The 21,594-nt window shown below is 53.8% G+C and overlaps 4 protein-coding genes across 4 annotated transcripts; 1 reads left to right on the top strand and 3 right to left on the bottom strand.

Moving 5' to 3' along the window:
- Positions 1–576: 576 nt before the first annotated feature.
- Positions 577–4,906, bottom strand: F5144DRAFT_596273 (uncharacterized protein; the record flags this gene model as incomplete). The annotated part of the gene is made up of 14 exons (XM_066790781.1): positions 577–641; positions 789–828; positions 882–1,165; positions 1,198–1,295; positions 1,346–1,875; positions 1,932–2,104; positions 2,174–3,074; positions 3,148–3,505; positions 3,581–3,658; positions 3,835–4,283; positions 4,392–4,395; positions 4,509–4,596; positions 4,657–4,762; positions 4,820–4,906. The coding sequence occupies 14 exons, from the start codon at positions 4,904–4,906 to the stop codon at positions 577–579; spliced, it is 3,261 nt and encodes a 1,086-aa protein (XP_066638789.1).
- Positions 4,907–7,034: 2,128 nt separating this feature from the next.
- F5144DRAFT_541179 (serine hydrolase FSH) lies at positions 7,035–8,274 on the bottom strand. The gene is made up of 4 exons (XM_066787161.1): positions 8,010–8,274; positions 7,926–7,944; positions 7,336–7,860; positions 7,035–7,271 (listed from the first exon to the last, which is right to left on the bottom strand). The coding sequence occupies exons 1-4, from the start codon at positions 8,049–8,051 to the stop codon at positions 7,090–7,092; spliced, it is 768 nt and encodes a 255-aa protein (XP_066638788.1). The 5' UTR covers positions 8,052–8,274; the 3' UTR covers positions 7,035–7,089.
- A 2,065-nt stretch (positions 8,275–10,339) lies between these two features.
- Positions 10,340–18,147, top strand: F5144DRAFT_386223 (uncharacterized protein). The gene is made up of 8 exons (XM_066784672.1): positions 10,340–11,384; positions 11,447–11,657; positions 11,719–11,924; positions 11,985–12,191; positions 12,243–12,917; positions 12,967–16,610; positions 16,673–16,993; positions 17,052–18,147. The coding sequence occupies exons 1-8, from the start codon at positions 10,616–10,618 to the stop codon at positions 17,892–17,894; spliced, it is 6,876 nt and encodes a 2,291-aa protein (XP_066638787.1). The 5' UTR covers positions 10,340–10,615; the 3' UTR covers positions 17,895–18,147.
- On the bottom strand, positions 18,131–20,834 carry F5144DRAFT_585807 (MFS sugar transporter-like protein). Its single transcript, XM_066789718.1, has 7 exons — positions 20,470–20,834; positions 19,946–20,348; positions 19,495–19,863; positions 19,401–19,433; positions 19,168–19,349; positions 18,589–19,082; positions 18,131–18,526 (listed from the first exon to the last, which is right to left on the bottom strand). The coding sequence occupies exons 1-7, from the start codon at positions 20,516–20,518 to the stop codon at positions 18,428–18,430; spliced, it is 1,629 nt and encodes a 542-aa protein (XP_066638786.1). The 5' UTR covers positions 20,519–20,834; the 3' UTR covers positions 18,131–18,427.
- Positions 20,835–21,594: the final 760 nt, after the last annotated feature.

Raw genomic sequence — 21,594 nt, 5'->3', positions numbered from 1 at the left:
CCCGTCCAAGGCTTGCGATTGGCACTGGCACCATGACGTGTTAGAGTGAACAATGAAAGCCAAACGGGGCAAGGACTGGGCTTACCATCTGATAATATATCCCCCGCTTGTTCAACAACGAAGAATGATCCCCCTTTTCTACTACCCGGCCATCCGCAAGGACGAAGATCACGTCGGCGTTCTGCACAGTCGCCAACCTATGCGCCACCACTACCATTGTCCTATTCTTCTTGTTCTTTTCGAAAACTGCCTGTACTGATCTTTCAGTCTCTGCATCCAAATTTGAAGTAGCTTCATCCAGGAGTAGGAGGCGAGGGTTGCGTATTAGTGCTCTGGCGATCGCGAGGCGTTGCTTCTGTCCACCGGACAACGTCACCCCTTTCGTACCAACTTGTGTATTGTAGCCGTCTGGGAGTGACGCAATAAAGTCATGGATCTCTGCGTCACGGCACGCTTGCTGGAGTTGTTCTTCACTTGCTGTTTCTTCATCCACTCCCAAGAGAATGTTTTCTCGGAGGGTTCCGTCGAACAGATTCGGTTCTTGAGACACGAGCGAAATGTCTTTGCGGCAACTCCTCAGGTCAAGGTCAGAAATATCCAAACCGTTGTAGGCAACTCGGCCGGCGTTCGCGGTGTAAAATCTGACGCCGGTCTTTTAGTTCTTCAGATCATAATGTTTGGGGGCTGTTGATACGCACCGCTCGAGCAATGAGATGACGGTGGTTTTCCCAGATCCTTGCCATCATTAGTTCAATATTATGATATTAGTAGAACGGTAATTGGTTTACCTGAAGGGCCGACAATGGCCGCGAATTGCCCTTTCTCGATCTATTATACGGCTGTCAGTGGGCCTATGTCGTCAGAAAGTGCGGCTTGCTTACCGTCAAGTTGAGACCATTCAAGATGGGCACATCTCGAGTGGGATATCTGAACCACACGTTTTGAAACTGGACTTTGACCCCCATGTCATCCTCTCCAATGTTTCCAACATCAAGAGAGATAAGCTTCCCGTTAACCTGATCAGTGCCCCTCATGCCTATGATCCGGTTTGCCGAAAGGGAGGCCTTTGCAAGGTCTGTTTCCGCCGTCAGTCTTGAATCAAACGAATAGAGTGAGGAGACATACTCGGCGAATGACTCAGCCATCTCCCTGTGCCGAGAGCACCCTGCCATGAATCAGTGACTGTGTAAAGAATACCAAGAACGGGGCGGATGCTCACCTGCATCACAGCGATGTAAACAACCATGTACTGAAACGAGGTATACTCGCCCTTCAACATGAGACCGCCCCCGTACCTTCAAAACGTCAACCGAGGGTCAAAATAAAAGGCCAGCTCCAAACTTACCAGAGCACAAAAGCCATGCAAAGCAACACAACACTGTCTGCTGCGGCAAATACTAGGGTTGTCCAACTTGACTTCCAAAATGCCTTGTTTATATGTTCTCGGAGGAGCGTCTTATAACGCCGAGTGATGGTATCCTCAAGCGTCAAGGCTGAGACCGTCCTGAATGCCCCGATGGACTCTGTAGCAAACTTTGCACTCTCTGCAAAGACTTCGTCGTTCATCTTCTCGAACTGCCTTTCATGTCGGATCCTGAAAAACGCCGCGCCAATAATCAGGGGCATCGAAGAGCAGAGGGTTACGATGGTAAGTTTCCAGCCAAAATAGAACGCAATAGCTAAACAACCAACGATGTTGAGAATGGAGATGGCGACAAATGCCATGTTTGTACCCAGAAGTTCCTGGAGTTGGCTCGGATCTGTGGCCAGCTGAGCCGTGAGAGCGCCGACGGAGTGGGCGTCGGTATCGAAGAAGGCTACCGACTTGGAAAGGATGTTGCTGAAGTATTCGCCGCGGTAGTAGTGGGTAATGTGCTGTTTGAATCAGCTTTTGTGTTGAGTCAAGAGGGAGTCAGGGGTCAAGTACTTACGAAGGCGATGGTAGATGAGGACCATCCCAAGGCAAAGTAGCTGGCCGCCACAAAGAGAGCGAGCATAACAAACATCAAGCTCCAGAAATTTGCCGTGGCGGGGAGCCAATCTCCCCAGAACTGGAAGAGTGTAAGCTCGGTTGCGAACAGGTATGCTTGGATGGGTTGGCTGGCTGAGTAGCAAGTTCTGTTAGTTTCCTATCGGACTGGACGTGGCCAACATTAAAATTGAATGGACTTACAACCGCCACCTATGGCACTGAGAAGAAGTATCGTGTACCACATCCTTCGGTGTTTTTGCTCGCCAAGGAGCAAAAAGAAGGTCCCCCAGAACCCACGGGCCTTGGACTGGTCTTCCGAATCGTCCCCCGTGTCAGAGGCTGACTCAACCAATGTCGTTTCGGTTGCGATTGTTGCCATGCTCTTTTTCTCGGTAACCTCAACATCCCCAGTTGGCAAAATATCAGCCTCTTGCCCGTCGGATGCCGTCGCGAGTTGCTGAGCGGTGGCCAAGGCGAAATATGCGCCCCCTGTCTGCGCCATGAGATCGTCATGGGTGCCTTGTTGTACCGCTACGCCCTTCCGAAGGACGATAATGTTGTCCGCTTTTCTAATAGTAGCTAGGCGGTGTGCAATGACGAGCGTTGTTCTATTTTTCGACACCTTATCCAGAGCAGCTTGAACAACCTGCTCTCCTCGAACATCAATGCTGCTTGTTGCCTCGTCTAGAATTAGTATTTTCGGGCGCTTGACGATGCTTCTCGCGATGGCTAGTCGCTGGCGCTGACCACCGCTGAGTTTTATTCCGGCGTCTCCTACTGTGGTGGAATAACCCTGGTGTATGTCAGGACCGGTTAAGGTTGCCATAAGGTAGGCTGGTAGACTTACATCAGGCAAGCGGTTGATAAACTCGTCTGCGAAGGCCTCAATACACGCTTGTTTCACAAGTTGTTCCTTCGTCTCCGTATCTGAATTCTCCCACTCGGTACCTATGAGGCCAAACGCGACATTGGCGTAGATAGTATTGTTAAAGAGACATGGCTCCTGTTGAACAAGGCCAATCTGATTCCTCCACCACTTCAGATCGATCTCTCTTAGCGGCCGGCCACCGATGGTTATGGAGCCGCTACGCCAGGCTAAACTCTTTGATATTGATTTTCGATGTCAGTTGAGGCAAGACGATGGGTTGACAGAAAGAAGAAAGGGGTATGTCTACCTTGTGGCCGCTGTCTGGCGACTCGATCTCATACCACCGTTCCAAAAGCCCGACGATGGTGCTCTTTCCAGAACCGGATGGCCCAACAATTGCAGTCACCTTACCAGCAGGAAAGCGAAGGCATAGCTCATCCAGGACTTTAAGACCTGGCCTGGTGGGGTAAGCAAAGTTGACGTGATCGAGAACAATGTCGGCCGATGCGGATACTTCAGGGTGCTTAACGCCAGACTTGTCAGGCTTCGGAGCGTCAATGATACTGTAGAATATGGTGGCTGCTCCCGCAGCTCGTGCGGCGGCGGACAAAGGAGCTGTGATGCCGCTGATGGCGGTGGTCATGAGCATGACGGACATGAGGACACTAGCCATTGTGAAGAAACTCGTTAGTCTGGACCGAGAAAGTGGTCAGTCAGGGGTAAGAGTATTCAAAACTCACACGATCAAGGTTTCCGCACTGCTGATTTGTAGTTCCATATGCATCTTGAGAGAGTACCAAAACGAGAGACCGAATGTGCTGCGGATTGTTAGTTCATGAGTTGACAATTTTGAAAAGAAATAAGCTTCTTATCAAGGCCCCTAATACGGGTAAAGGGAAAGCCTACCTGTACACGGCAAACTGAACTGTAACAGGGTTGTCGTTGGTTAGCATCGGTTGGGCACACCCACTTAAAGTATCTCGGCCCATGGAACTTACTTGGAGCTTGCTGTATCGCGATGATGGGAGACATCTTCAGACCACGGCGGCGAGATTCATCCACCCACTTCGCATATCTTTTCAGCATTTTCTCTTCTGCCCCACAAGCAGCAACCATCCTAACGGAACTGAAAACTTCATTCGCGGCGGTGGAAGCTTGGATGTCCGCGTGTTGTACCTCGTTCAGTCGCTTGACTAGAGGAGGGGTGGTTGTCACGTAGGTCGCGATAATTAAGACTAGACCACTGCTGGTGATTAAGGCAAGTGACCAGCTGTAGCACATGGCGATAATGAAGGCAGAAACGACGGTCGATACTGCCTGAAGCAGAGCTGAGAGCTTCTCGGATATGCCAGTCTGTAGCGTGCTTGCTGTGAGCGTGATGATGGCGGCCGTTTGCCCGGGCGGGAGGACATCGAGAGTAGAGACAGGTTGTGAAAAGAGTGACTTCAAGTATTCAAGTCTGATCGCCGCGGAAATCCTCATGCTACACGTCCGGAAGCCAATCTTGAATGGTAAAACTCCGTTAGAACAATAAAAGTTTGTGAAACCCACAGCACTTACATATGCTACGTAGTCAAGGGCGAGTCGGATGCCGAAGAGGCCAACAAGATATAGCCTAGACAATTTGAGTCAGGGGATTTTGGCTTCGGGCAGGGCCATGATACTTACGCGCATGTATTGATGGCGTTGTTGAACATTTCATAAGTCGTTGAAGGATCCGCGCTGAAGTATCCGGTGAATGAACCCACCATCCGGCCTGCATTATTCTTAGTAGGGCCCGAAAACTCGATATGATTGTTCTTTGCAAGGGGCATACCAAAAATGATGTTCATAGCGGGCATAGTGGCGCCAACCCCTAGGGAGGACACGAGAGCAACGACGAAGATTGTCTTGTCCAGCCATGTCGAGAATGAGAAGATGCGCTTATTTGGTGTAAGTGCATACGATCAGTGATGATATCATACAAATAGGAACCTTACAATAAAATTTCTCAATGCCGTTTTGCGCTGAGGTCCGGGGAGGGATGACCCCTTTCCCTCTGTGGCCGGGGGAGATGACTGGGCCATTGTTTCAGTACCTGGGGGGTTTTGAATTTGAGCCAGCTCTTTCCATGAGTGTTGTACTAGGCACTGTATTACATGAGGTCAGCATGTTCCCTCACAAGCCTGGGTTGGAAGTGGAAACCAGATGTACAGTTGACGTACTTGGTGAGCCAAGCAGGGTTCGACATGGGGGCTACGTTGAGCGGAGGGGGTCCAGGAAGAGTCGCCCTGGAGGTGGACCGTGAATAGGGATTACCAGCGCCTGGAAATAACCAAGACAGACGGGCTGGAGCCAACACGGGCTCGGGATCGCTACAACGCCCACATGTGTGCCTGAGGGCAAGATGAAAGTAGAACGTTGGATCCCAGTACTACGCAAACTTCTATCGCAGTGTCGAATCTGGAGTATGGGAGGGGAGCAGCGAGAATGGCAGAGACAAAGTCGTCCCTCTAAGCACAGTAACCGGCATGGATGTCCTCAAGTCACCTCCTGAGCACGCCAGTCGACGGCAGTCGGGGCTTCAGACTCCGGAGCCGCAACCACGAGGAAAAAGGGCGGCGTGACATGATGTCCCTGATGGGCGAAGGTTACCTCCGCTACCTAGACTGGCAGAGAAATAAGCGACTGGGCGGGAGTCGTGGCGGGAGTGTGAACGTATGGAACTCACTACCGGTTCCGCTTCCATGACGAGGCCAATATGCCGGCAATCAAAGTGTAATTTGGCCTGGGGTATGGTGCCAAGGGACCCGAGGGGGAGAGTACCGATTTGCCAAGCGCATCACCCACGATAGGCAATGTCCAATTCGCAGGGGGTCGTAAGATTCAGGGGTCGAAATCGGTGAAAGCGAACAGAAAGAGGAGACCCATGAAGCTATGGCTATCTCTTGCCTGGGGGGAACGGGAACGGGCTGATAACGCGCTATTCGGGGGCAGATCCGAGCCGCAACGGCTCGTTGTTGGCGCCCTTTGCAAGGGGCAAATTTTGGATTTTGCCAACTCACTGGATGGGGCCGAGTGCTGTGACTGCAGTCCGTCACCCGCAGGGGCTGTAAGAGGCATATCTTCCCTTCATTGGGGTTCAAGGTGATCTTTTCCCGTGTCAAGATAGACCACATGCACCGAGACCACCCACTTCCCGGCCATCTGGGGTGCATTACGCTTACAATGAAGGCTGCTGAATACCCGAAGGTGGAAGGTAAAAGTCACTGAAGACAATGTCATTTCCTAATTATGACTTGACAAGTAACGTATAAGATGGAAGATCTGCTCAAGGCGATTCGTCGATCCGGCTGAATTAGGAAGCAGATGTGTCAGAATAAATGCGGCGGTATTGCCCTGGTACCGGCTTTCGACTGCGTTTCGGCTTTCGGATAATAAACCGGCACTCCCCCTGTGGCTTAAACCTTCCCCCGGCTCTATAGCCAGCGGTCTCATAACGACATCCGTTATGGGGCTGATTTAGCCGTGAACTCAAGACTGTTGATGCGACGGCAGAAGCACTCTGGAAGGCTCGCAAGTCTAGACGAGTCTGAAAGATAGGAGAGGGGGTGATGCAATCTTTCTACCCCCCTCTAATGGTCGCGACTGAGAGGGTCCCTGTGTCAGGGGTCCTCTGCCGCGCCCGTAACCCTCCTTGTCTGCAGGTACGTCAACCTCACGGGTGCGGCCAGGCTTAATCTCGACCCCCCACCTATGTATCGTGCCCTCGCAATCAAGGCGGACTGCAGTGGATTGCCGCCGGCGTCTTCGGGTAGGTGGGCTTATCTCATGGGAAGCGGTGGCATCATCAACAGTATCCCGGATTTGCCGTCCGCGCTGCAGAATATTAGAGTGAACCCGTTCTTCTAGACCAAGACAGAACGCCTAATGACGAAAGTAGCAGTAAGTTTCATGAATATGCTGTTGAATCCGGGCCGTTGGAGCCAAGGTAACGTTCCAGACTCCAACTAGAAGTGTAACCGACATGCTTCGTGACTTCGGTAATATCTTCGATCTAGGACCGTCCCGGGCCGCAATTCAACGTTTCAACCATTAGACTTTTTCAAGAGGGATGGCAAGCGGCGGCAACTTCAAGTTGGTATCGGCTAGAATGATGACGTGTGACTGTATCTGGGAACTTGAAACGATCAAATGTCTACCTAGTAACATGGGCGAGAAACCTGATAATCCGGGAATACATGACCAAGGAAATAAACGTAGCATCGGGTCAGCGGATACCGATTCCGTACGTTTGGATTGCTTCCCGGACAACATCCCCGAGTTCCCTCACGGTATCTTTATCCCGGGGTAAGGTGTGACCTTTTGCGTGATCAAACATGTAGGCAGTGTCTGGGTCGCAGACGTTGAAAAGGGCCATGGACCCATGGACATAGGGGTCAAGAGAACCAACTAAATCCTTGTTAACATACCCTGCCGGCTTTGTGATACATTCTAGGGGCGTGATGGCACTTACTGATGTGGCATGTTGGGATATCGATCATGGCGTCCGACTCGTCGCTTAGAATCATGCTATGGCGGTCCGGGTCCATTGGTGGCCACCCCGCAAAGAAGATGGCGTACTTGAACATTGGCGGGATATTCTTCTTCTTGAACCTTCGCTGCTCATGAAGCAGGAGGGTGGCAGCCACTGTTGCACCTTCCGAGTACCCGATGATGGCGTCAAAGGGGCCCTGCTCGTGCATAATCTTGAGCAGGTACTTCAGCGCGTTGTCAGTGCTGCGGTGTGTCGTCGCAATACCGTCCCGCGTCAGCTCGCGCATAGTGTCCTCAGGTGTCTCGCAGTCGGGGAAATCCCGGATCCTCATCAAGATATCATCTTCGTCCGTCTTCTCCACGTCCTTGTCTGGCTCGATAAAACGGAAGTACGGCGGGTTGCCGAAGTAATCTTCAAATCCCTCGGGGGGAACAGCTTTGCACGGCCCGTGGATGAAGTGGAACGTTGCCGTCCCGTCTTCGGTTAGTTCCTTGACGAAAGGTGCTTCACATAGCGGTTAGTGACCAAGGAGGAGGGAGAACTGGCGATTGTAGATGGGTGGGACTCACCCAACTGAACCTGAAACTTCTGTGTGGTTGTTAGCTAACGGCATCATTGCGAAGGTCGAATACCTAGGTGGTTATGCTACTGACATCAGAGCTGCCATAGGCGCCAGGAAGGCACAGTATCTTCATGTTGGTGGACAGGAGAAGAGGGGTTTCGGGGCAATGAATATCGGGAAGTGTGTCCTTGGCTCAGTTTGCGCTTGCATTCAAGAATGTAAAAAAGGTGACGATCTGGAGGAGGAACTGTGTGGCTCTAAGTGGTAGTTCCCAGATCCGAAGGCATTGAGTGTGGTCTTCCCGGTTGCCACTTGGTACTCGAGCTCGGCAATTGGATTTCACCACCATGCAACCTAAACTCGGGAATGCGTCACTCATCACTCCGTTGAGCCGGAGACAATAACCCGGAATGTTGTGGTAGCGGACAGAAACGGGCACTTGGGTAAGGGTAAAATTGCACATATTCAACTCGAAACTTGGAAGCAGGCGAAAAGTTACCACGAGACCAGGTTGAGGCGAAATACCAAGACACGGCTAGATTAAACGTCCTTCTGGAAGCAAACCTACATACCAATCAATGGTAGACGAAACTTTTGGACGCGCAAGCATGTGACAGGAGAGCCTTGGATCGGGTTCGGGATGAAGCTCCGAAGTACAAAGTGATGATGGCAGCCTCTTCGGCCTTGACCCGAAATGACATGCTGAAATGGGAAGTTGGCTGATGCTATAAAGTTTGGCTGATCGGCTTTCCCGTCTGAGATATATGATAATTGCACGTACATGCACCTAATATTTTATTCTTTTGTTTAAGGGCATTTCATGCTGATCCGACTTGATCAGCCGTGCCGGATCGGGGGCGGTATCCTTGTTGGACGGCTACGTATGTCGGCATGTGTGACATGTGCCCATGATCCCATAGGATGGACCAACTGGGTTGAGCTGTTGGCCTGTTGCCTTTAGGTAGGAAATTAGGTAGACAGCGGAAAGTGGGGGTGGAGAACCTGATCTCCCCGAGGGACCCTGAGCCTCGGGGATAAACCGTAAAGTGTGCGGGCATTATTCATACGTACCTTCCGAAGATCTATCAAAAGAGGGCCCGGTGAAAAGCTTGATTGATATGGAGGCGTGGTAGGCCCGTCGTGCCTTCCATCATCTTTTGATTAGTAGAGATGCCCATGTTTCCGGTGCTTGCGCGATGGGTCAAGAATTAGACGGCTTGCAATTGATAAGAGCTCCTGGCCCGACCGGGGGGGTGTTTACTTGCTCACCACAAAAAACTTTATAGCATAGCTCCATAGGAAGCTCCAAGTATCGACATGGAGGATTGAGTTAGATTAATCGGGACTTTTGCCGTCGTCATGCGTCTCCTTCCCCACACAGCTTCCACACACAGCTCAGGGCGGCTCAGGGCGGGTACCGGCGCTAGCAGTGGGGATCAGCACCCGACCCAAGTACCGATAGCTCCCCTGCACCTCTTTGCAAGGGGGTGAGAAACACGCTCATTGGCTGGTAGTTATCGATAAGGCGCGCCGCTGAACGTCAACCGTTCTTTCCCAATTATCGGTACTTGTTGTGATGCCACTGCCACTTCCCTCTTTCTCGGCAAGCGCCGATCGATTGCTACATTGACATACTTTCTTTCCTCCCTCGCCGCCATCGACTGACCTTCTTTCACGACAACGAACCACTATCGACGACATTAGCCGCGGTCGATCTATCCGCCCCAGCTCACTGTCAGACCCAATCCACCAGCAGCTGGTCTGGTATGCCTGGCTGCGTGATGAGGCTCCTCGGAACCCAGTGGTTCGGAAAATCTCAAGCTCACAGGTGTACCAAATAGTCGACCCCGGATTGTCGTTTTTCTTCCCTAATTTGACTGTTCGTGAGTGGCCGATCGTCGCTGTTTTCCCCCAGGCCCCAGCCGTAGGACCCTAGCGTTGTGGGTGCGGGCATGGAACCTCACGCAAAGATACGGGAAAGAACGAGGAGGCGGCCCCCATGCTCCGAGCTGCTTCCCCAGGAAGATGGAAATTTACGACTGTCTGTACGCCCTCCTTGGGGGCACCAACTGCGCAAAAATGTATTTTGGCAGAGTGATATGGAGGGGTGTGGCTCCCGCTATCCGAGGATATGCTTCCATTGTCCCGTGTCAGGGATCCTGAGGCTTACCTTTAGTGGGGTGAAAGAAGGCAACCTGGAAAGATTCGAGGCACATGCCTCCATCGCGGCGAACAGGCGCCCGAGCCGTGACTGTTAGCCGATAGTGTCGTCTAACACGGACCATATTACCGCGCATTATTGTTGGTGCTGCCGGATCGGACGTTGCAACCCCATATAGCACAATGCGACTGTCAGTCCGTCACCGGGGGGCCGGTGACTATCAAAGCGACACGTTATTCGGATGAAGGGCTTGCGCGTAGCCTTCAATATGTTTTTCGAAGCGAGGAGTCGATCAACTTGTTTGGCCACTCCGTTGGTTCAAGTGGCCAGGTCTTTCTCTGGATATCTCTCTCGCATAAAGAGGACATGTGCTAGCCCGGCTTTCCTAGATACTTCTGGCCCGGTCAATGAGCAAGCCTTTCTAGTGTTGCCAGTTGTCCTATGTTCCACATAACTGCCAGGCGTTGAAGCATTGCCGTGGTTGGAACACCCGTGCAAACGCCGTCCACGGTCCCGCTCCTGCAAACCTCTTCGCCATGGCGCCTACCGCCATCACCACGGACTCTAGCTCCATTGCCAGCCCTTCTGGAGAGAGCGTCAACGGCTATTACCAAGTAAACAGCCACGACAACGGCTACACCAACGGGTACACCAACGGTCACACTAACGGGTACGCCAACGGGTACACCAATGGACACACCAATGGCCACACCAACGGGCACACCAATGGACACACCAACGGGCACACTAACGGGCACACCAATGGGTATACAAATGGACACTCAAACGGATATTCAAATGGAACAACCCATGGTTTCGCCAATGGCACCAACGGTGTCCCCGAAGGGACCTCGAACCCCCCAAAAACGATGCCCGTCGCTATCGTGGGCATGGCTTGCCGCATGCCGGGGAATGTTGCCACCCCCGCCGAATTCTGGGAGCTCTGCACCCGTGCCCGGTCGGGATGGACCGAGATACCCAAGAAAAGGTTCGACAATGCTCGGTTCCACCACCCGAACCCGGGCAAGGGCGGTGCCGCAAACCCGATTGGTGGCAGCTTTCTCAACGTCGACCTCGCTGCATTCGACGCCCCCTTCTTCGGGCTCACGGAGAAAGAAGCCATATCCATGGACCCCCAACAACGCCTCCTTCTTGAGTGCACCTTTGAGGCGCTTGAAAACGCCGGGATTCCGAAACATGATGTTGTTGGGCAGAATGTAGGCGTCTTCGTCGGCGGTTCCTTCCCCGAGTACGAGTCACACCTGTTCCGGGATTCCGATACCATCCCCATGCATCAGGCGACCGGTAAGTGGCCCCGTATGCGCCCAGGTTGTCGAGTAACATCACTGACGGATTCGGCCCGCTAGGATGTGCATATGCCATGCAGTCTAACCGAATCTCCCACTTCTTTGATTTGCGAGGGCCAAGCTTCACTTCAGATACAGCATGCTCGTCTAGCATGGTTGCCGTACATCTAGCATGCCAAAGTCTACGAGCTGGTGAGACGAATTGCGCCTTGGTCGGTGCTTGCCATCTGAACATGCTGCCCGAGTTTTGGGTCTCGTTTTCCACTTGCAGGTAAGAAGCGTGCGGGGGGGGGCGTTTCGGCGATTGATCTTGCTGCTAACAAGCGGTTCAGGTTACTCTCAGACACGGGCCGCTCTTTTGCCTTCGATGATCGGGGTACTGGGTTTGGGCGTGGCGAAGGTTGCGGCATGCTCGTGCTGAAGCCACTGGACCAAGCGATCAGGGACAATGATACCATTCGGGCTGTCATTGCTGGAACTGGGTTGAACCAAGACGGAAAGACGCCCGGCATTACCATGCCTAACGGGACGGCCCAAGGTACCTAGCTTTACCACCCCTTTGTGTTAAGATATGAACTGAGCTAACTTGGTGTCACAGAGGACCTTATGAGACAAGTCTACAGAAATGCCGGACTTGATCCTCATGCATGTGGCTTTGTCGAGGCGCATGGAACAGGCACAAGAGTCGGGGATCCGATCGAAGCCACCGCCATTCGCAACGTGTTGGGTCTGAAGAGGACAGTACGTGATCCATTGTGGATTGGTTCTGTAAAATCCAACATCGGCCATCTTGAGGGTGCTTCAGGTATGAATACGGAGATCTCGCTTTCCGGAAGCACTGGCTAACATTAAAAAGGAATTGCTGGGATCATCAAAGCCGCTTTAATGCTTGAGCGCGGCTTCATCTTGCCCAACTACGACTTCAAGCGACCAAACCCAAAGATTCCGTGGAAGGAGTGGAACCTCAAAGTACCTGTTTCCCAACGGCCGTGGCCCAAGAGTAAGAAATACATCAGCGTCAACAACTTTGGTTTTGGTGGGACGAATGGGCACGTCGTCCTCGAAGCCCCGCCGTTTCGCAAACCAAGGCCTTCGCCTACAGCCGGCAACGAGACTCCCGAAGACCCAAGCCACGGACGGAAGCTCTATGTGGTCACGGCCAATGACAAGGCCGCACTCTCGCAGGCGACGAAGAACATTGTTGTTTACCTGGAACAGCGTCCCGAGATCTTCCAAAAGGACCTTCCCGCAAACTTGGCCTACACCTTGGGCCAGCGTCGATCCCTTCTGCAGTGGAGAGTTGCGATTCCCGCTCTCAATTCTTTTGAGCTGATCGAGGCAATCAACGGCGAGAAGTTCACCCCCGGAAAGGAGATCGAGCCGTTAAGAATTGGCTTCATTTTCACAGGACAAGGCGCACAGTGGCATGCCATGGGGCGCGAGCTCTATGAACAGTACCCAACCTTTTCCAGTAGCATTCACCGAGCCGATCAATGCTTGATCGAAAACGGCGCGGAGTGGTCTCTCATAGGTAAGGACTCTGCTCTCTTCCATAGATAATTGGCTGACCTTCTTCGTAGACGAGTTGAACAAGGGCGCAAAGGACAGTCAAGTCAGCGAGGCACATATCAGTCAGCCGTCATGTACCGCTATCCAGCTGGCGCTGGTCGACCTCCTGCGGTCTTGGAGTATCCGCCCAACGGCTGTCGCCGGCCACTCGAGCGGTGAGATTGCAGCAGCGTACGCCGCCGAGATCATCGATTTCGAGACCGCCATGACTATTGCATACCACCGCGGAAGACTCATCCCAATTCTAAAGCTAAGAAACCCGGATCTTCGGGGCCGCATGATGGCTGTTGGCGGCAGCAAAGAAGAGTTCCAGCCCATTCTCGACGGTTTGAAGGAGAAGGAAGCGCGCATTGCCTGCTACAACAGCCCCTCCAGTCTCACCATCTCTGGGGACGAACCCGCTATTGCCGAGCTTGAAGCCATCTGCCAGGAAAAGCAACTCTTCAACAGGCGCCTTATGGTCGACGTCGCTTACCACTCGCACCATATGAACCTGGTAGCTAAGGAATACCGAGCATCACTCGCCCACGCTCGGTCTCCCGTCCCCACAGACATCAGATTCCATTCATCTCTATATGGCCATCTCGTCGACGGCACCGAACTGCAGTCCAACTATTGGGTTGATAATTTGACATGCGCCGTGCGTTTCTCGGAAGCACTCCAGAGCATGCTCGAGCCAGCCGGCGAGCACAAGCACGGCGTCAACATGCTGGTAGAACTTGGACCCCATTCGGGGCTCCAGGGGCCGATCAAGCAGGTCCTGAAGGAGCTCGGCGGCAGCGCCGTGAAGATCCCTTACGCCTCCGCCCTCATTAGAAAACGGGATGCCGTAGAGACGGCGTTGGAGCTCGCGGCAAGCTTGTTCGCTAAGGGGGCAAACCTTGACTTTGGCGCAATCAACTTCCCCACCCCAACGAAGGCGCCTGTGCTGCTGACCGACTTGCCTCGGTACCCGTGGAATTATTCATCCAAGTACTGGCAGGAGTCTCGGATGACGAAAATGCACAAACATGCCTCAGGGGGTAGAAATGACATCCTAGGCACCCTGGCCAACTACTCCAACGACTTGGAGCCCACCTGGCGCAACATCGTCCGCCTCGATGATCTCCCGTGGTTACAACACCACAAAATCCAGTCCTTGACCATCTTCCCTATGGCCGGATTCATTGCGATGGCACTCGAGGCTGCAGCTCAAAGAGCGGCTACGAAAACCACTTCGCTTGACAGGTTTGAGCTGAAGGGGGTTTCCATCACCAAGCCCCTGGTTATTCCAGACAAGGACACCGAGATGACCATTATCCTGAGGCCCCGTCAAGAACCAACCTCAGACACATGGGATGAGTTCCGAATCTGCTCATGGTCATCTGATCAGGGCTGGACAGAACACTGCATCGGTCTCATCGCCGCCCTGGAGGCGGACGAGAACGATGTGGACGGCGCAAGACAAGCCTGTGATACCAAGTCTCGCCTCAAGTCTGCACTTTCTGGAACGGGACGGCCGGAAGCCTCCTCACTTAGCCCGAATGCCATGTACGACAGCCTAGCCGAGCTGGGTGTGGCATATGGATCCCTTTTCCAGGGCGTCACCAACTGCTGCGCATCCGACACTCATGCCGTGGGGGATATTGTCGTCCCAGATGTCGCAAAGGAGATGCCGAATGGTTACCTGACCGATGCGGTGATCCAGCCTGCATTCTTGGAATCACTCATCGAGATGTATTGGCCCATCGTGGGCGCCGGTCGCCGAGCCATCAACACTATCTACCTACCGTCTTCGGTAGATCGAATGACAGTCTCATTCAACGTTGGGCATTTCACCAAAGCGCCTGGCAGCGCTGTGCGCGCCGTCTGCGAAGGGGAGATACCCACAGGCGCCCCAAAGCCAACAAAAGTCAGCATGGCTGCGGTGGCGGGCGAGGACAACCTTCAGGCAATTATCTCCATTGATGGGCTTACGATTTCTCCGGTCCTAGATGGCGAGACGGAAACCGACATCAACGCTCCCAGAGACCTGTGTTACAAATTGGAATGGGACCCAATCCTCCAGTCCAAGGATGAGAACCCACCCTTCTCTGGCGACACTGAAATCGTGATTATCCACGACGGCTCCAGCTCTCAGAGCATCGTGGCGATTTGTGTGGCTAGCGCCTTGGAACAAGCCACAGGAAGACTTCCTGACTTTGGCACGCTGGATACCGTGGACACCGCGGGAAAGATCTGTGTTTTCTTGAACGAGTTACATCAACCGTTCCTCGCAACACTCACGCCACCTCAGTTTGAGAGCCTACAAAGACTTTTGACATCTGTTGAGGGCGTGTTGTGGGTCGTCCGCGGAGCTTACGACAAGTCCACAAACCCGGATGCCAACATGGTCACTGGCTTGAGCAGAACCATACGGTCAGAGACTGCCATGAAGTTCGCGACTCTTGATCTTAACGGCGAGTCGAAGTCGTCTGAGCCTGATGCCGTTGACGCTATCCTGCGTGTGTTCAACTTCGTGTTTGGCCCGAGTTCATCAGCCACTGGCGAACTGGAGTTCAGGGAGAAGGCCGGGAACTTTTTCACCCCACGGATCGTTCTTGATCCAGACATGAACACATACGTACACAACCAGACCAACCCTTCCGTTCTCGAGTCGACCCAATTTGGAGACGACAACCGAGCGTTGAAGATGGAGATGTCAACACCGGGCGCCTTGGATACTATTCACTTCGTCGACGATTCGTCTATTGAGCAACCACTGGAGAACGATGAGATCGAAATCGAGGTCAAGGCCATTGGGCTCAATTTCAAGGATGGTATGGCCGCTAAGGGCTTGATACCTCTCGCTAGCAGCGGCCTCGAGGCAAGCGGAATTGTCTCAGCAGTCGGGGCCAAAGTGACTGGCTTCCAAGCTGGCGACCGGGTAGCGGCATTTACCCAAGGTGCGTTTGCTACGCGGGCCAGGGCAAAGGCATCGTTCGCCTTCAAGATCCCCAGATATCTTTCCTTAGAAGCCGCCGCCAGTCTGCCCCTCGCATACGCCACGGCGTACTACAGCCTGGTTGAGCTTGGCCGCCTCGGCGAAGGGGAAACGGTTCTTATCCACTCCGCCGCCGGCGCCGTTGGCCAAGCCGCCATTTGCGTCGCACAGATGATTGGTGCCGAGGTGTTTGCTACTGTCGGAAACGCCAAGAAGAAGACGCTGTTGTTGAAAGAGTACGGGCTACAAGAGGATCATATCTTCTACAGCCGCAACGGCTCCTTTGGCGACGCGATCCGCCACGCTACAGATGGCCAGGGCATAGATGTCATCCTCAACTCCCTCACCGGCGATGGGCTCCGTGAGTCTTGGAAGTGCCTCAACAAATTCGGCCGCTTCATTGAGATTGGCAAGCGAGAAAGCGGCTCGAAAGCTCGTTTGGATTTCGACAGCATGGACAGCAACGCCAGCTTTATGTCCCTGGACATGTTCACGTTGATTGCTGAGAGGCCAAAGGTAGTCAAGCGCCTTCTTGCGGATGTCGCCCAGATATTGAAGTATGGGAAGATCCGTCCTGTGACTCCTGTCATGCAGTTCTCGATCTCGGATGTTGAATCCGCGTTGAAGGCACAGCAGACTGGAAACATGACGGGGAAGCTTGTCGTTGTGCCCAGAGCGACCGATGTTGTCAAGGTATGTCTATTTAGACCACATTTGACGTTTTCTCAAACAACTTACTGATACTCGAACCACAGGCAGCAAATTCGAAGAAAATAAAGCCTCTTCTCCGCCCCGACGCGACTTACATTCTTGTTGGCGGGACTGGAGGCCTTGGCCGAAGCATGGCGCGCTGGATGGTGGCCAAGGGTGCCAGAACCATAGTTTTGGTGTCCAGAAGCGGTTCTGTGACGGGCCGTGTAAAGGAGCTCGTCGACGAGCTTGGAGCTGCTGGAGCCAACATTGTCGTCCGCCCCTGCAACGTGGTTAACAAGGCCGAAGTGGAGGAACTCATCGCGTCTGGGCTGGAAGGCCTGCCTCCCATCCGTGGCGTGGTGCACGGCACGATGGTGCTCAGGGTATGAATCAGCTCCCTATATTGCAGAAACTTACGGGGCAACGCTAACCGAAACGTAGGACGTGCTGTTCGAGAAGATGACATGGGAAGAATACAACCAGGTCATCGAAGGCAAGGTGCAGGGCGGGTGGAACTTTCACCACGCCCTAGCAAGCCACCCGCTCGATTTCTTCGTCGCCATCTCCTCCGCCGCCGGCGCCGTCGGCAACCGCGGCCAGGCCGCCTACAGCGCAGCCAATTGCTTCCTCAACGCGCTCGTCCAGCACCGTCTGGCACAAGGCCTACCCGCCTCCTCCCTCGACCTCACCGCCGTCTCCGACTCGGGCTACCTCGCCGAGGACCTCGAAAAAGCCGCCGAAGTCGCGCGCAACCTCGGCAGCGACAGCATCTGCGAGAGCGAGGTGCTGGCCCTCCTCAACGCCGCCATCGACGGCACGCTGGCGTCGACCTGCAACAGCCACACCATCACGGGCATGCGCATCACGGCCAGCATGCGGCCGTTCTGGACCGACGACGCCAAGTTCAAGGCGATGCGGCTCGCGGCCGACGAGGCCGCCGCCGCGGACGCCTCGCTCAACGCCGCCGTGGTGTCGTTCAACGCGGCGCTGCGCGCGGCCAAGACGCGCGCCGAGGCCGAGGATGCGGTCTGCCGGGGCTTGGTGGATCGGATTGCCACGGTGCTGATGATGGATAAGGAGGATTTGGATGTTACGCGCTCGCTGTCGCATTATCCGCTGGACTCGCTCGTGGCGATTGAGATTCGGAATTTTATCACGCGTGAGTTTGAGGCGAATTTGCAGGTGCTGGAGTTGTTGTCGAGTGGGTCGATTCAGACGCTGGCGAAGACGGTGTGTGCGAAGAGCAAGCTGGTGCCGGAGTCTCTTGGTGCGTCGAGTTGGTGAGGGGTACATGTAGATGTGTGGTTGTGGTGTTCTGGCTTTCTCTGTTTTGAGTTTTGTCTCCTATCTTCAAGTTGGTTTCGGCTTCTTTTCTCAAGTTCTCGTGTGCCTGGGATTTCTTTTTGTGTGTTTCCGATCAATTCATCATCAACGTTCTACTGTTCGGTTATTCGGTTTTGAGCATGACTTTGTTTGACTTACGGTGATGTTTTCTATGGAAGTTCTCTTTATCAGGTACATACGCTAGAGCTATATACATTGCACGATTCCTGGATATTCAGTTGCATATTGAGGTCAGATGTTGCGTGGACGTTGTCCGGGAATCATCGAGGCAATTATCCCACATATCCCTGAGTTGTGAACGACACCCCAACCGAAGTGTTGTGCAGGTAGGATGTCACTATTAACTACAGCTAGTTGCCGTCCAACGGTTGACTCGTTGAGGCACCTGCCTCTGACAAAGCCTCCTCTCCTCCAAGTAAGTCGCAGACTATCTACTGCAACAATCTCACCGAGTCCTCCAACTCCAGGACCACCTAAGCCGTAGCGGTCGTCGGCTCCGCCTTCTTCTCAGACTCAGTCGCCTGCTGAGCAGTACTCGCAGCCGTAGTCTGACCACCGACGGGAACAGCAACCTGCATCAAATGTTAGCGCACAGCACACCAGCAAAACAACATAATCATCAATCACCACATACCTTCAAATTACCCGCCTCAATCTCCCTCTCCAACTCCTCCAACCTGCTCGCCTTCTTATACCGCTTCCACGCCGGCAAGCCCGAGTTAAACACCTCATCCATCTCCTCCAGCGTAAACCCCTTCGTCTCCGGCGCCATCAACGTCATGTGCACAAAGGCGGCCGCATTGAACGCCCCAAAAATGTAGTACATCTTGTACGAGATATTCCACAGCAGGGGCGGGACGCCAAAGGCCAGCACCATGTTCCAGAACCAGTTGGTCGCCGTCGACAGCGACACGGCCTTGGCGCGGATCTTGCTGGGGAAGATCTCGGCCGGGTAGGTCCACGAGACGGGACCCCAGGTGGTGGCGAAGGTCGCCACGAAGAGGTAGGAGCAGGAGACGATGGCGGAGGAGACGGGTCGGTTGTCGTGCACGATCCAGGTGATGTCGCTGTTTTGGGGGGTCCAGGTTTCGCCTGTGTTGGGCTGGCCGTAGTATTGTTGGAGGGCGCCTGGGAGGGGATGGGTTAGTGGCAAGGATGGAGGGTGGGGAGGGGGAGGGGGGGGGGAGGTGGTGGGAGTGGGTTGAAAACGCACCGGAGATGAAGAGCCAGGTCATCATGCCGAAGGAGCCGAGGATGAGAGAGGGACGACGGCCCCATTTGTCGAGGAAGACGATGGCGGGTAGTGTCAACACGACGTTGATCACGTACTGGATGGATGCGGTGGCAAGCGGGGAGGCAATCTGGGCGCCCTCCATAATGTAAACAATGTAGTACCTGCAACGGTCAGTGACTGAGACTTGTGAGGTGACAGGGCAGTTGGCTTACATCATGATGTTCATTCCACAGAGCTGAGACCACCTGTTGAAATTTGATTTTAGTATCCACTTCCGAGGAAGAAGTTATCATTGTTTGGACTCACATCTGGATGCTCATACCCAGGAGCACACGCTTGTACATCCTCGGAGCAACAAGGTCGCGGAAGGACGACGTGGCCTGCTCCCTCTCGAGCTGTAACGCTTCCTCGATTTCCTGGTACTGAGCGAGGACCTTGGGGTGGTTGATATCGCCTTTACCGTGGAGGCGCGCGAGCACCCGGAGGGCTTCGTCCATACGGTCCTTGGAAGCAAGCCAGCGAGGGCTGTAGGGGAAGAAGAATAAGCCGACCAAGAGGATGAAGGCGGGAACCATCTGGACACCCCACGGAATGCGGAAAGCAGCAGTCGGCTGGTTAGGGTCTTTGGACCCACCGCCAGTGCCCTCGGCAGCACCGAATTGAATAAAGTACTGGCTGTAGGCAAGGGAGAGGTTAGTTCGTGTACGAACACCCTCGGGCTTGGCTTAAAAAGGGGAAATGGGGATGTGGCACATACATCAGAATTCCCCATGTGATGGCCCACTGCTGCAGAGAAACCACTCTTCCTCGAATCTCCTTGGGCGCGATCTCGGACTGGTAGACGGGCACAATCGACGAGGCAATACCGACGCACAGCCCGCAAATGACTCTTCCCACACAGAGCATGGCGACGTTCTGGGCTGCGGTCATGAGGATGGAGCCGATGATCCAGAGCACGCACGAGAACTGCAATGCGACTTTACGCGAGTACTTGTCGGCGATGAAGGACGACGCCAGCGAGCCGACTAGACTGCCCGCCGGCATCGAAGCCGTGATACCGCCCTGAGCATACGAGACCGGGTTGTTGAAGTAGCGCTTGTATGCTTGGGTGCCGAGGACGCCCGACATGGAGCTGATGTCGAAACCGAAGAGACCACCGCCTACCGAGTACCAGGGATGTGAGTTTGTGATTTTCGACGGAAGAGAGGTGCACGGTATGGATGTATCATTGTGAAGCCTGTGGCACAGATCTTGTGCTTCATGGGCTGGTTTGTGACTTACCAATGGCGGCAAAGCCGCAAATAAAATAGACATTGCTGGCTTCATACATGGTGACGAGATGTCCTAAGGGTTGGTTCGCAGTGTTAAGGTGAGCAGGTGAGTGTCACTAGGGAGCCAGGGGCAACACAAGGGCCCCGGCAAGACAAGATGATGAAGAAAGCTATCTCTGTAAGAGAAGAGCGTGAGACCGGTGGATTGGTCAAAGTTGGGGGCGAGGCACTTGACGAGGCAAGGGATCAGAACATGGGAATGCAACAGGGTCATATATAAGCCATTCACAGATCCGACCCTCCAAAGTTCCTCCATTTACGCCAAACCTGCAGCAAGGGTTCCAGCTCCCAGAAGAGCCAGAGCACCGCGATACGGGACTGGCGAGTAGGATTCGGGATAGGCAAGGTTTACTGGCCATCATTTCCCAACTAAGAGAACCAGGCCATGGTGGGGTTGCACGACCGAAGGTCACACTACCCAGCCTGGCGCCAGCTCGATGGTTGCATGGGGGACATGGCTCGCATGGCTCGCATGGGAAGTAACCATAGCTGTACTGTGTAGCAACGGAGCATTTCCATGCCGGCCACCCTGGTTGGTGAGTTTGACACAGTATGTATAAGTATACTTTGACCGTGACCGTTCATTGGAGCTTGAGCGTTTGACAGCAGGCAGAGTTCCGGGGCATCGGGTTGGGCTAATCACGGGCCGATTCCTTCGGGCTTTGAAGAAGGGAGCGTTGCGAACCAGAAAAGCCTCGGGCAGTTTTGTCGGGTTGCCACGGCATCCCTTGAGCGCATACTCGGTCTGGCGGTGATTGTGATTGATGCATCAAAGTTGGGGAATGGGAAATGGCACTCAGACATGCTGTAATTCCAGAAGACTCTCTCACCTCGACTGTTTTGAAACACGGTCGGCGATGCAAGTCATGTCAAACAGACTGAGACGATGTATTGGCATCTCGGCTCTAGTTCCCTTTTTAACACTATTTTTGTGTCATTTCATTTTTTTTCTTCCTTTTGACTCCCATCTCCATCGTTCTCCTCTCCACCTTGGCTGCCCGAGGCTTGGCACGCAACCACACAACCAACCTTATTGCAGCTCCTGCCTGCAGCACTTGCACCCACCTTCCTGCCA

The sequence above is a fragment of the Chaetomium tenue genome (assembly GCF_020726465.1).
Source record: "Chaetomium tenue strain MPI-SDFR-AT-0079 chromosome Unknown F5144scaffold_7, whole genome shotgun sequence".
In the NCBI taxonomy this organism is placed as follows: Eukaryota; Fungi; Ascomycota; class Sordariomycetes; order Sordariales; family Chaetomiaceae; genus Chaetomium; species Chaetomium tenue.
Note: the sequence above shows the minus strand (reverse complement) of the source record. Positions and strands in the feature narration are given on the sequence as shown.